We start from the raw sequence: 14,390 nt of genomic DNA on the forward strand, positions 1-14,390 counted from the left end.
GTTGGTCGAAACGATTTGAAGAAATCGGATCGGTTAAGAAACAAAACTCAACCGGCAGACCAAGCGTACCAGACGAAACGATTGAACTAACTAGACGATCGGCAATTAGAAGTCCATCCCCTGTCGAAGCGTCAAATTAGGTATTCAAAAATGAACAGTTAACAAAGTCTTACATAAAAACCTGAAATTACACGCTTATAAAATCCAGATACTGCAGGTATTGAAGCCCGATGATGGTGTAAAACGTTACAATTTCGCTGTTGAAATGTTGGACAGAATAAGTGAAAACAAATCGTTTTTAGACGATATAATTTTTACAGAAGAAGCTACATTCCATGCGAATAGATGCTTTAACAGACACATTTCACGAATATGGGGCTCTGAAAACCCACACGCAATTATCGAGAAACAACGCGATTCGCCTAAAGTTAATGTTTGGTGTGGTGCGATGAAAAATCGTGTAATAGGGCCTTTCTTCTTTGCTGAAAAAACAATTAAATGAGCTGCATATCTTGACGTGTTAACCGATTATTTCTTTCCTCAGCTGGATGAACTCGAAAACATTCATCGACTTCATGTCCAACAAGATTGTGCTCCCACGCACTTCAATGCATCGGTCACGGACGCTTTGAACAAAAAATTTAGAGATCGATGGATAGGCCGGCAAGGACCCATACTTTGGCCTCCAAGGGGTCCAGACCTGACACCTTGCGATTTTTCTTGTGGGGGTACATCAAAACCGTTGTTTATACACATAAAATTCGCTACCTAAACCGCTTAAAAAACAGGATTAATGAAGCAATGACAACCGTTAACAAAGAAATGTTAACTAATGTTTGGACAGAAGTCGAGTATCGTTTGGACATTTGTCGAGCGACTAAGGGCGCACGTATTGAAATTTATTAATTATGTAAAAATATGTTTGAGACAAATTTGAAAAATAAAAAACTTAAACTGTAAGTAATTCTGTTTTAATTTAAACCGTGTTCAAAACCGCACCATTCTTTTATGATAACCGTAAATTTAGATATATGAAAACCGTCCACAATGTGGATGTCACATTTGCTTACAACTAAAAACCGAAAGTTTAGACTGGAAAACATTTAAGCACAGTTTCAACACAATCGAGAGGAATTTTTGCACTGCCTCATATAACTTTATGCAAGCTGAAAGAACCTCAGTACATCGCTACCAACCTGAAACCAATAAAAGTAGGGAAGAAAAAATGAACGCATTTGATAAAACAAAAAAAGGGTTTTTTTTTTACAAAGAAAATAAAATAGTTTTTTCTTCTGCGATTGCAACAACCAAATTGTTTGAACTAAACGCACATTATGGAAATTCTTCTTTAATCCACCTACTCACCAGACTTAGCGCATTTGGACTATTAATGATTTCAAAGTATAAAGAAGTAGCTTGTTAGAAAGAGATTTACACAAAACGGTAAAGTATTGCTATGTATTTTGAAGATTTTAATAAATCGTACTCTAAAAACAGGATAAAAAATCCTTGAGCATCGTCGGACTATGTTACGAAATAAAAACCTTTTTCCTGCAAAACAGTGTCTTCTTTACTTTGGAATATACCGTTCGTGAAATGGCAAACAATAATCAAAACTTGGTCGTACATTTGCTGGATTATTTCTAGTACAATCCTGCATTCTGTATTCCACATTCCACGAGAGATCGGTGCATCGTCGGACTATGTTATGAAATAAAAACCTTTTTCCTGCAAACCAGTGTCTTCTTTATTTTGGAATATACCGTTCATGAAATGGCAAATAATAACCAAAACTTTGTCGTACATTTGCTGGATTATTTCCAGTACAATCCTGCACTCCACGAGAGATTGGAGCATTTTTTACCCGACAAAACAAAACATGATTGTACTAACTTGCTCGATTCTGAACTTGTGCATTCGCAAATATTAATTAAAACTTTGTCAGATAACTAAGATTAATAATACATTAAAAAAATAATAACTTACTGGTTAAATTTTTCCCGATATCAAACGCATACTGCGATAAATCTAATGACAAGCTATTAAGGATCTTTCCAACGCATTGTAAAATAATTTCTGGATTTCTTAACATCGATTTTTGCATAGCCGGTAAAAGCTGTTCTCTGAACTCATTATGCCCGATGCGTAACAATAAAGGGCGTGCTTCTTCCAACATAAACAAAGGTGGCTGAGTTTTACAGCTTACACCGATCTTTATAAATACTTCTAAAAGGCTGACCTAAAACAAAATATTAAAATACAGTTAAGTAAGTACACTAAACTTTAAATTCATGTAAAAAAAAATCATTAACATAATGTATTTGTAGATTAAAATAGATTTCTAAAACACAGAAACAGATTCGGTTGAAAGTTAAAACCGTCATTAGATTAATACTCCTGAACATCTCCGGGTTAGGAACACTAACTTCAGACCTGAAACGGCCGACGCCGTATATTATAATAGGATACATGCTCCGGAGAAGGCAGCAATGGTATCAGGTTACAGGACTGGTCACAAGGATCCTTCAAATTAAGGAGAAGGAGGTTGACGACTGGGGAGTGAAGTAGGTGGACTCGTCAGAGCAATCTGAATTAGGGTATAACTATAGCTTTAGGATATTATTGATGTATATGTATGAATAATGTGTTAGATTAAGATTTTTTAGCTGTTGTATAGGTGAACGGCCTTGGTAACCGGTAGCTATATTACATACAAGGTAGTTAGAATTGGCCCCTGAACAGATCATTCACGGGGTCACGCGGCAGGTGACAAGGATGTAGTATTATGACATCATGGACGGCGGACTCATGGATTGTATGCGAGGTTAATTTTCCTTTTACTCGTACATATTACATGCATTTTCTAGGTATTAGTGTTGCTTAATCATAAGGTTTGTCAGACTATAAGGATAACGGTAGGATGCTCTGAAGCTGTATATATGTATTACGTGTTAGGTTAAGGTATTTTTTTTAGTGCTTGTTACTTATATTCAATATTGTATGTGTGAATGACAATTGTAAGGTTGCCAGGTTTGGCATCCGGCATGTTGCTTCTTAGACGAAGAACAAATCACAGGGATGACAGGATCAGGGGGCATTATGGATGCTGTATTATGTATAGCGAGTTACGTTTATGGTCTTTGCATTTCTTTTCTATTATTCTCATCGCTGTATGTTGTAACTAGTAGTCTTAAGATTGTAAGGTGCGGCGACCACATGGTTTGTTCCGGAACAAACAGATGGAATAAAAGGATGCTAGTAATTGGGTATAATTGGTTGTGTAATAGGTTTTTCTTTTATTTTTGTACTAGTAAATATTTGATGAATATGGTATGCGAGGAACACATCTCATATTCGACATTAAATGTTATACCTCTAATCTTAAGGTAGTTGGGGGGCCTAGCACCCGAATTGTTGTTTCCAAGATGAGAGGGACGTCATACGGATGAAACGTGGGGAACTGCTTGCGGAGTAAAGCGAGCAGTTGCAAAGGGGGAAAAAAAATTTATAGGAATCGTGGTGACGATTAGGGCCAGGCAGGCATCCTTCTTGTTTAGGACAGCCGAGCTCACTAGCGTGCAAGAACTGGAGTGTCGGGCTGCTTCTGATGATGACACGAAGGACCCTGAAGGTTTGAGATGCCGCGTGTTGGGGGAGGGCACGTGGAACGCGTGTCTGGAACCTGGCAGGTTTAGGGACGGGGTAGGGTAGCTTCCCGTGGAGAGGCATCGGGACCATCCAGAAGCGGAGGTTCGAATGTCTCGATGAAACACGAAAGACCCCGATGAGGGGCTTAAGACTATGGCCAAGCGGGTGGGGCAATCTGCTTCCACGTCACACTCGGGCCGTAACCTGACGTAATGCTGAAAAGTGATGCCGATTACCCCCGGGCTGGTTAATGATACAAAAAAAGAAGACCTGAAAGGGCCATTACCCAGTACAACAACAGTTTTCTGGTTTCATTGATCCTGTGCTTTCCCCATTCAGCAATTACTACAGGTGATAATCAATCATATAAGTTCATCATCTACATCGATAACATTACGTTAACTTCTGGTACAAAGAAAAAGAAACGAAAAGAATATATAATTATATACATTATAATATCATAGTAATAATATATACAGAGTGATTCAGGAGGATAGGGCAATACTTTGACAACTCATTCTAGAGGCTAAAAATAAGAAAAAAGTTCATATACATATACGTCCAAGAAGAACGATTCGTTAGCGATTTATACAGGCTGAAAGATTTCACCCGAGTTTCAGTTCCTCCGAATAAATTAAGGCTTTCTGAAATTGTGGGAAGGTTAATACAGTGGCAAATACAACTGTTTCTTATGGGTTTTGAGCTGGGAAATTGAAAAAATAGGTCCCAGAACTGTATCTCTTCTAGTTTCTAAGATATACCATGTAAAACGCCCAAAATAGCTTGAATATATATATATATATATATATGTGTGTGTGTGTGTACAGGGTGATTCAGAAGGATAGGGCAATTGTTTGACAACTCATTCTAGAGGCTAAAAATAAGAAAAAAAGTTCATATAAATATAGATCCGAAAAAAAAAGTTTCGTTAGCGAGTTATACAGGGTGAAAGATTTCGCCCGAGTTTTAGTTCCTCCGGGTAAATTAAGGCTTTTTGAAATTCTGGGAAGGTCAATTAAGGGGCAAATTTATTTATTTCTTATGGTTTTTGAGCTGGAAAATTAAAAAAAAAAGGTCCCAGAACTGTATCTCTCTTAGTTTCTAAGACATCCCGTGTAAAACGCCAAAAATAGGGTCAAAAAAACACATTTTTTACGTTTGACGTACAATAAAATTAATTTGGATTTTCATGAAATTTGGTATGAAAATTTGGATTTTCATATGGTTATGGTATTTGGTATGAAAATCCAAATGTTCATAACAAATTTCATTAAAATCTCAGTCGGCAGGGTTGTGAATGACTATCCATCCACCTTGTTAATTTGAAGCGGAATGATCCATTATATCTTTAAAAAATTTTAAATTAAATAAAAGAGGTTCACGCATTCTTACTAAAAGGAATAATCATCCAAGTTCCCTCAAATAAATCTGAAACCTTATGACATTTACACTCTTTTTTTTTTTCGAAAATATGTTCATAATGAAAATGTTTCTTATTCCTACAGGGAAATCCTAAATTAGAAAAAAAATAAAATTAAGTATTGTAATTTTTTATTGGAACAAAATTCAAATAATAGAAGAAAAAATGTATATATTATAAGAAAATTATGTCAAACAATTTGATTTCTAATGACTGTCGGCAGAAATCAATTTTAGTTAATTTATAAAAATAATACATAAGAATAAAAGGGAAATTTGTTAGTAATAGAAGAAATATTTTATGTTTAACATAACCATCGTCTACTATATACAGTTACAAAAAAACAAACATAGGTTATATAGAGGAAGTTGAGGAAGATGAAATGGGAGAAACAATACTGAGATCTGAATTTAAGAGAGCATTAAAAGATTTAAATGGCAGAAAGGCTCCTGGAATAGACGGAATACCTGTAGAATTACTACGCAGTGCAGGTGAGGAAGCGATTGATAGATTATACAAACTGGTGTGTAATATTTATGAAAATGGGGAATTTCCATCAGACTTCAAAAAAAGTGTTATAGTTATGATACCAAAGAAAGCAGGGGCAGATAAATGTGAAGAATACAGAACAATTAGTTTAACTAGTCATGCATCAAAAACCTTAACTAGAATTTTATACACAGAAGCACTGAGAGGAGAGTGGAGGAAGTGTTAGGAGAAGACCAATTTGGTTTCAGGAAAAGTATAGGGACAAGGGAAGCAATTATACGCCTCAGATTAATAGTAGAAGGAAGATTAAAGAAAAACAAACCGACATACTTCGTGTTTATAGACCTAGAAAAGGCATTCGATAATGTAGACTGGAATAAAATGTTCAGCATTTTAAAAAAATTAGGGTTAAAATACAGAGATAGAAGAACAATTGCTAACATGTACAGGAACCAAACAGCAACAATAACAATTGAAGAACATAAGAAAGAAGCCCTAATAAGAAAGGGAGTCCGACAAGGATGTTCCCTATCTCAGTTACTTTTTAATCTTTACATGGAACTAGCAGTTAATGATGTTAAAGAACAATTTAGATTCGGAGTAATAGTACAAAATGAAAAGATAAAGATGCTACGATTTGCTGATGATATAGTAATTCTAGCCGAGAGTAAAAAGGATTTAGAAGAAACAATGAACGGCATAGATGAAGTCCTACGCAAGAACTATCGCATGAAAATAAACAAGAACAAAACAAAAGTAATGAAATGTAGTAGAAATAACAAAGATGGATCGCTGAATGTGAAAATAGGAGGAGAAAAGATTATGGAGGTAGAAGAATTTTGTTATTTGGGAAGTAGAATTACTAAAGATGGACGAAGCAGGAGCGATATAAAAGGCCAAATAGCGCAAGCTATTGTGAAACGAGCCTTCAGTCAGAAATATAATTTGTTTACATCAAAAATTAGTTTAAATGTCAGGAAAAAATTTTTGAAGGATATGTTTGGAGTATCGCTTTATATTGAAGTGAAGCTTGGACAATCGGAGTATCTGAGAAGAAAAGATTAGAAGCTTTTGAAATGCGGTGCTATAGGAGAATGTTAAAAATCAGGTGGGTGGATAAAGTGACAAATGAAGAGGTATTGCGGCAAATGGATAAAGAAAGAAGCATTTGGAAAAATATAGTTAAAACAAGAGTGGCCACATACTAAGACATCCTGGAATAGTCGCTTTAATATTGGAAGGACAGGTAGAAGGGAAAAATTGTGTAGGCAGGCCACGTTTGAAATATGTAAAACAAATTGTTAGGGATGTAGGATGTAGGGGGTATACTGAAATGAAACGACTAGCACTAGATAGGGAATTTTGGAGAACTGCATCAAACCAGTCAGATGACTGAAGACAAAAAAAAAACGTGTTATATAATGTGTAAATGTAAAAAAGAAAATTAAAAAAATATATTACTGAAGATGGGTTTATGTATGAAAGCGCTTTAATGAAAAAAAAAGTAAGGTAAGAACGTTCTTTAATTCTGTATTTTGTGAAGTGGCTGAATAAGTTTTACATTATATAAGCTATTTATAATCTTATGAATATATAATTTAAACAAAATTATGCGAACAAAAATATAAATATTATTACATACAAAACACATGAACAATTAAAAAACTATTAATTACCTCAGTAATGAATAGAAACGGGTCAAGCCGATGAATTACGAGAAATAAAAATAATTAAAACAAATAAATAAAAAGAGATTACCTTATACTTGTCGATAAGATCATTTTGTCTGATTTCTCCTAAATATCGCAAGAAATATGAACCCAACACAACAGTATACGGCATCTGGGGTAAAGATGACACTGCATTACCGTATAGATCAATCATATCAGGAGAGCTTTGCCATGTTTTATGTAATATTTTATACGCTTTATTAGTTCTTCTAAAAAAGAGAAACGGAAATTAAGACGACATTAATTGACAAATAACTTTAAGTACATTTAAAAATATATATAATAATAAAACTACCGCCATTTTAATAGTAAAAGCTTAACTCAAGCGATATAAATATATTTTAATTTGATCGGTAAATAATACGTTATACAAAAAAACAAGGTCTACTCAAAACCTTCTTTTTAATTTCATTGAACATTTACATTATTCAATCGATTTTCTTCAAAGTAACACTCCTTTCCGTTGTACACCTCTTCCACATTCACATGTACTCCTTCTGGAACACAGTTTTTTTAACACTTTTAAGTGACATGTGAGTCCAACGTGGATTCACAGAGTTACAGATCTAATGGTCGCGTGATTCAAATGTGTCACCACATGTTAGGTTTAGTTATATGGCCGCGTAACTCCGCTCTGGATTCACAGTTCCTATTAAAACACATTTCAAATGAAAGGGCACGGCCAGTATGTCATGAAACTGTTATTGGCCTGTTGATAGTGAGTCCACCCACACTGGTTATTACTTGGTTATTACTTTACGATAAATGTAATGAAATAATGCAGAATATCAGTATTACAATATGATGTTATTTGTATCAACAAAAACTATAATAAAGTAACTGCTAGAAAATGGGCTTGAAAATAAAATATAGATAATAAAATTTCAACTTTAAAATAAATAAAAAAATAACTTTTCAGACAAAATATTTATGTACACCAAAAATACAGTCCAAGCAAAAGTATTTTTTCACACACCACACATTTATATTTGGTTTGAGTAGTTTTTCGCACGGCAATCTTCCTGCCTTCGGCCTTTGACTTTGCCCAGCAGAGATGCATCCTGAAAGGTAGCCGTAACAGAAGCGGATGAAGAACTTCTACCCGACCTCTCCTTTAACACTTACATGTTAATTAAAATAAACCAGCAATTGCTGGTTTGACTCCTCCGGAGTAGGGTTTGCATTGCTCCCTCCTGATAGTCGGTGCCCCGTTATGGCGTATTCTTGCTAGCCTATGAAGCGTCAGCACCAAAAGGACTTCAGTGGACGGTCTGAAGGGTAATTACATCGGGAGGACAGGCTTCATAAGCCTAGCCTTCTGCGGTCGGCCCATAAAATAGGTTCGATAACGCCGGTTTAACAACGGATTGGAATGCAATTAAATCCGTCCCTAAAACACAAAATACTAAATAAGACAAAAATTGTAAAATTAGACCCGTCATTTAAAAATAAACCTTAAAAACACGCCCGATAGAATCATCCTGCAGCAAGGGACTCTGTCCAGGTTCTGCGATCCGTAGGGAGAATATATAAACTCCTGCCAACTTTGCATTCCAATCCGTTCCTTTGACTTTTCTTTAACATTTTTTCATAACATTAAAGCCATCCCCTTCTTCCTTGTCTGCCAACATCGACAAAGCGGTGAGGTTGGTCTACCGGTGTCGGAGGAGGAGGAGCAACGGCACACTAACGTTGATTCCTGTCGATTCTTTGAATGCGATGATTTGCATGTTTCCATTTGTAAGCCGATTGTATAAGTATAGCGCATTTACTACATAGGTTCCAAGAAGCGATTCCACAGCAAGTTTTCTGTACCGCTTCTCTCCGCATCTCAAAGACGAGCAATAACTCTTGATTTGGTCTGAAGTATCGATGAATGCCTTTCCTTTGTTGTATTCTAATGACACACTTCGGTTTCTGAACAGGATTGTTTCGTCTCTGAACTTCTATCATATTCATCGGTGTGTTTGGTTGTCAACATTAGGACATCTTTTCTGTCATGCCATTTTAACACGACTACACCTGCATTGCTTTCAACAGCAAAATTTCCCCCTTTTTGAAGTTTTTTTTTGTTTAATTACACTCGGGGATTATTCTTTCTGTTTCATTTCAAAGTACCAACCAGGTGAGCGTTTCGTTTTAGTAGTTCACGGGCTAGTGCTATTGAGGTGTACCGGTTATCAGTACCGAGTGTACGCCCCTTATCCAGTAGATCGGTCACGAGGGCCGTAGTTACTTTAGTAGCAACAGAACTTTGACCTTTATCATCTCCGCAAAAGGGGATGATTATTATTATCAATTTTCTCAGTAGTAATAGTAGGACTAGACCGACCTGTTTTTTGAATGAACATTCTCTTTTTAGATGGTGGTTCATCTTCCTCTTCTTCAGACTCAGAAGTTGAAGGCTGATATTCGTCCGATAGGTAAACGTTGCCGAAAACTTCCATCAGACAACAAATCCTGACACAGTTTTTGTAATTCTTTTTACATCGATTCATAACTTCTGTTCATTTTTCAATAAATAAAATACGTAAACCGAAATACAGAATAATAAAGATTGAATACAGAACCGATATATGTAATATAAAAATTGTAAATGCAGAGTAACACAGACTTGAACACAGAATTACTTGTAACTCAAAAACTACTAACTCAATTTGTGAACATAAACTAAAACGGTTAACGGTTTAACTGTTACTGGCCGTGTAAAGCCAATGCATCACCACACAAAAAAACAATCGCTAAAAACGTATTTTTTACTCAAATGAACGATAGTTATTACCGATTCATTTTTTTGTGATACTGAATGAAATTATATGAGAAAAAAACATCGGCCATTAAAATCGTTTTACTTGCTGTATAGGCGGCACTCAAAGTGTTAAATAGCTGTCACAACTTCTCTCTACCCTTTTAATCGCAATTTCAATTTTGGAAATAAAATGAACAAAAATTAGATCAAACAATTCCAGTGTGTGAGGAATGGCATGTCATATAAAAATCACAAATTTGCAGCGACATATTGAAGTATTAGAGTTCACGCATTGTCATGGTGAATGTATGAAGAATAAAGCTCAAATTGAAACGAGTTCAAGTCTCTTTTTCCTCGCATTTTCAAGGAAACATCTAAAATTTTTAATTTTTCCAAAGTTTAACGTAAAAATTCACTGCAACACTTGATGTAAGTCGCACGTAGCAAAAATCATCGAAAGCATCAAACACCCGCTGCTTAAAATCAGACTACACAAAAATCAATCATTGTCGACCCGCATGGACATGTTTGATTTAATCCTTTTTTTTTTACCTACATCCCTGGGCCGGACATCCGATTAAGTATACTCGGTCCAGAGACGTGTCTTTTGACTCTAAGGCGGTCTTCCCGCCCCGGTACTAGATCTTTTCTTGCCTGCCTCTAATTCCCGCCGACGAGGGGCAAAGCCCGGCTATGCCGTTCCCCACCCCTGCCGACAGAAACCGGGTCTCGGTCTTTATGCCGTTTGCCTCAAACCGGTGCGACCAGCACAAAGAGCGCGCGCACCCCCAAAACCAGACACGCCGGCCGGGTCTAGGTATTTTAATTTTATTCCCGCGAAATCTTCCCGGAGTGCCCGTCCCCTTACCGAAACCTGCACGCCAGGGCATATAGGCTCTCAGAGATGGGGCTGTCCACCGATCCCTATTTACGATTGAACCTAACGATTCCTTCGTCGCGCCTCCTCTTCCTTAGTGCGAAGAACCGTACCGGCGAAATTGTTAAAAACGTTCCGGTTCTGCTCCCTCCTTAGCGACCACTCTACTATGTTATTCGCGTTCAGGTTATCGACTGCTATGAATTGTCTGTATTGTGCCCATCTTCGGCATTCGAACATCGTACGTTCTGCGTCGTCCACCTCCCGGCAGTAGTCGCAGTTTGGTGTGTCTCTCTTGCCGAATCTTTTTAAATAGTAACCGAAACATCCATGACCCGACATCATCTGTGTTATGTAAAAGTTCACATCGCCATGTCGGCGATCCAGCCGTGCGTCCAAATCACTTATTAACCTTCTGGTCCAGGCTGCAGCGTTACTCTCTGCCCGTACTTTCTTCCACCGCTGTCGGGTCATCGCCTCGGTCTCAGCTCTGCTACACCCTTCCGCTCTCGCTTTCCTGCTCTTGATCTGAAGTTCTATCGGCGGGACCGACGCAAGCACACATATAGCTTCATATGACAGAGTACGATACCCTGCCGCCACTCCCAACAATGCCGTTCTGTGCATTCTTCGCAGTTTGTCCTTGTTTCTTTGTATCCTGATTGCATCAGCCCAAACCGGCGCCCCGTATAACGCCGCAGACACCGCCGCCGACGCAATCAGTTTCCGTTTGGAGGCCCCCGGTACTGTGTGTTCCACGAATAATCTCTTGATGGCTTTTATGGTGAGCTCTACTTTTTTGCACACATTTTCTATATGCCCACCAAACTTGAGACTATTATCTATTGTCACCCCTAGGTATTTTGTATCGTTGACCTCAGTTATAACCTCTCCACGGATCACGACCCGAAAGCCGTGAAGAGGATACACTTGCTTTTTGCCGGGGACACCTCCATGTTGTTGTTTATTAGCCTGTTGTCTATGAGTTGGAGGGAGCGATTTGCTTTATCCTCTGCATCACCGATTTCCTTATCTTCCACCAATAGTGCAATGTCATCAGCGTAAGTGACTACGCCGACTCCTTCCGGATAAGGTAACCGGAGCACCCGGTCGTAAAAGATGTTCCACAGCAAGGGGCCTAACACAGACCCCTGCAGAACTCCACCGAAAACCGGAAATCTCACCACCCCCTCCAAAGTGCGAACCTCCGTCCATCTATCAGACAGGTAGCAGTCAACCTGGTTTAGCAAGCGGTCACTAACATTCATTTCTCTGAGCGCCGCTACAATGGCCGTCCACGGTACCGAGCCAAACGCATTTTTGATATCTAATTGGACCATCAATGGGATCCTTCTGGTCCGCCAAGTACCGCTAAGTACCTCCGCCGCCCAGCTAACCACCCTGTTTATCGCATCCAGTGTCGAACGGCCTTTACGGAATCCATATTGCTCCAAATGTAGGCTTCCGTTTAGGTCCAGCTCCTCTTGGATCCTGGTAGCAAGAAGTCTCTCAGCAGCCTTACCCGTATTATTTATGAGGCTGATAGGACGGTACTCGCAAACGCCTGGGTTTGTATTCGGTTTGGGAAGAAAAACCGTTCTGGCCTCCTTCCAGCATTCACGGAAAATGCGGTGTTGCAGCCCATAACTCAAAATGTCCGTCATCTCCCACGGTACTGTTCTAGCCAGGCCTTTAATGACCGCTGCCGGAACTCCATCTGGGCCCGGATGAAAACAGCAATCCTGTTGTGAACAAACTGCACGGTGATGTAATAAACTCTCAAAAATTACGCATACAAATTATAAAACTCTCCCTTATATACGACCGACTACTTGAACAAAGTAACTGTCGGGTAAATCTAACAAAAAACACAGCTCGTATTTGCCAAAAGAAATTGGACTTTAATGAGAAAGAAGACAACGGAACTTATGTTAAATCATAACCTTAAAACATAAAAAGAAATTATGAAATTAACATGACTTAATGATACTTAAAATATCAGCTGAATCAACATATGAACAACGATGTTAAATGAAAAAAATACACGAATATACATTATTTAAATACACAATGTAACAAAAAGCCTGAAAACAAGAGAACATAAAACACCTTATTTTCAACTATATACTTAGAAAAACAAAACATCAATCAAGATAGTATGACTGGAAAACTATTACATTACTGACATATGCTGTAATATTGAAAAATTAGCAATGAACAGATGTCATTAACTTAGAAAAATAAATTACAATAACTTCAGTATAAAAAAGAGTTAATTACAATATAATCACATTAAAGTAAGTAATAATATAAATAGAGTTCATTTTGATAAATAAGCATTCTTGAAAATATAAAATTACAAAGTCCTAAAATATAACTGCACATCAGGAGTAATTTGCTTTAGGTTAATTTACGAGAAGTATTACGAATACAGTTCACGAGTAGAAAAAGATTAATCTCGACGATTAACAAGTTACAAGATTAAAATTATACAGTTAATTACAATAACAAATCGTAATAATTAAAATACGTAAAATAGGTAAATCACCTATCGTGACTGCACTAAAGTGAATAAATGGTTTTTTTTTTAAACTAAACTTGAAATCGAAAGGCATAAGGTACGATGAACTGAATGTTCCACAAATTTTAATGATAAAATAACTTTAACGTAATGAATAATGAAAATTGAACTTGCCTGTAGCAAACAAATATTAGTAAGAGACGAACTCGTGAATGAAGGTAAAACGAATACATACAGTAAATTCCTGGGCGTAGTCCGCCGTAGTGTACGAGTTTAGCAACGAGTTTGGAGATTCTGCATCGACGAAAATGTAATCTGCAGTTCGAGAAGATTCGGCGTCGATAGAAATGGCAGTTTATAGTAATTGAAGCACTTTCAGGAGAAACGTAATATAGTGAATTTGAAGAATAACTTCGAGAGAGAGAGAGACAGAGCGACAGAGAGAGAGAGAGAGTGAGAGAGACAGAGAGAGAGAGAGAGAGACAGAGAGAGAGAGACAGAGAGAGAGAGAGAGAGAGAGAGAGAGAGAGAGAGAGAGAGAGAGAGAGAGAGAGAGAGAGAGATAAATGCCGCGACTTATATAAAATGCTGTACAACGTTTTAAAACTGACGCCGTACATAACCATTTCCAATGTCTAAATGATCTGAAAAGGTTAAAAAAAAAACAAACAATGTAACCAATAAAAGTACTCACTTGCTATTCCCAGCAGCAACAATAATAGAAATTAATATCGCCTGAGTCTCTACAAGTCGCTGAAATTCATTTTTTCCTATATCAGTACATTTATTTAGACCTTGTTCTACTAACAAACTTGTCCATTCTAACGCAAACAAGCCGCTTTGTGCAGTACTTTTGCTGAAATTAAAAAAAAAAATCATTAAACAGTAAAATACATACATCTACCTTAAATATAAGAAAAAGAAATGAAGATAAAACTAAGAATTCAGTTACAAAT

General features: G+C 37.2%; 1 protein-coding gene across 1 annotated transcript in view; it reads right to left on the reverse strand.

The window, feature by feature from the left end:
* The window catches only part of LOC142326531 (stalled ribosome sensor GCN1-like), a 202,653-nt gene that overhangs the window by 118,788 nt on the left and 69,475 nt on the right, over positions 1-14,390 (reverse strand). Inside the window, exons 8-10 of the mRNA XM_075369108.1 lie at positions 14,129-14,290; positions 7,316-7,496; positions 1,987-2,239 (exon numbers count right to left, since the gene is read on the reverse strand). Of these exons, the coding sequence (XP_075225223.1) occupies positions 1,987-2,239; positions 7,316-7,496; positions 14,129-14,290 (596 nt within the window). The remainder of the gene's footprint in view (positions 1-1,986; positions 2,240-7,315; positions 7,497-14,128; positions 14,291-14,390) is intronic.

This window comes from Lycorma delicatula, chromosome 6 (genome assembly GCF_047948215.1).
Source record: "Lycorma delicatula isolate Av1 chromosome 6, ASM4794821v1, whole genome shotgun sequence".
NCBI classification, from domain to species: domain Eukaryota; kingdom Metazoa; phylum Arthropoda; class Insecta; order Hemiptera; family Fulgoridae; genus Lycorma; species Lycorma delicatula.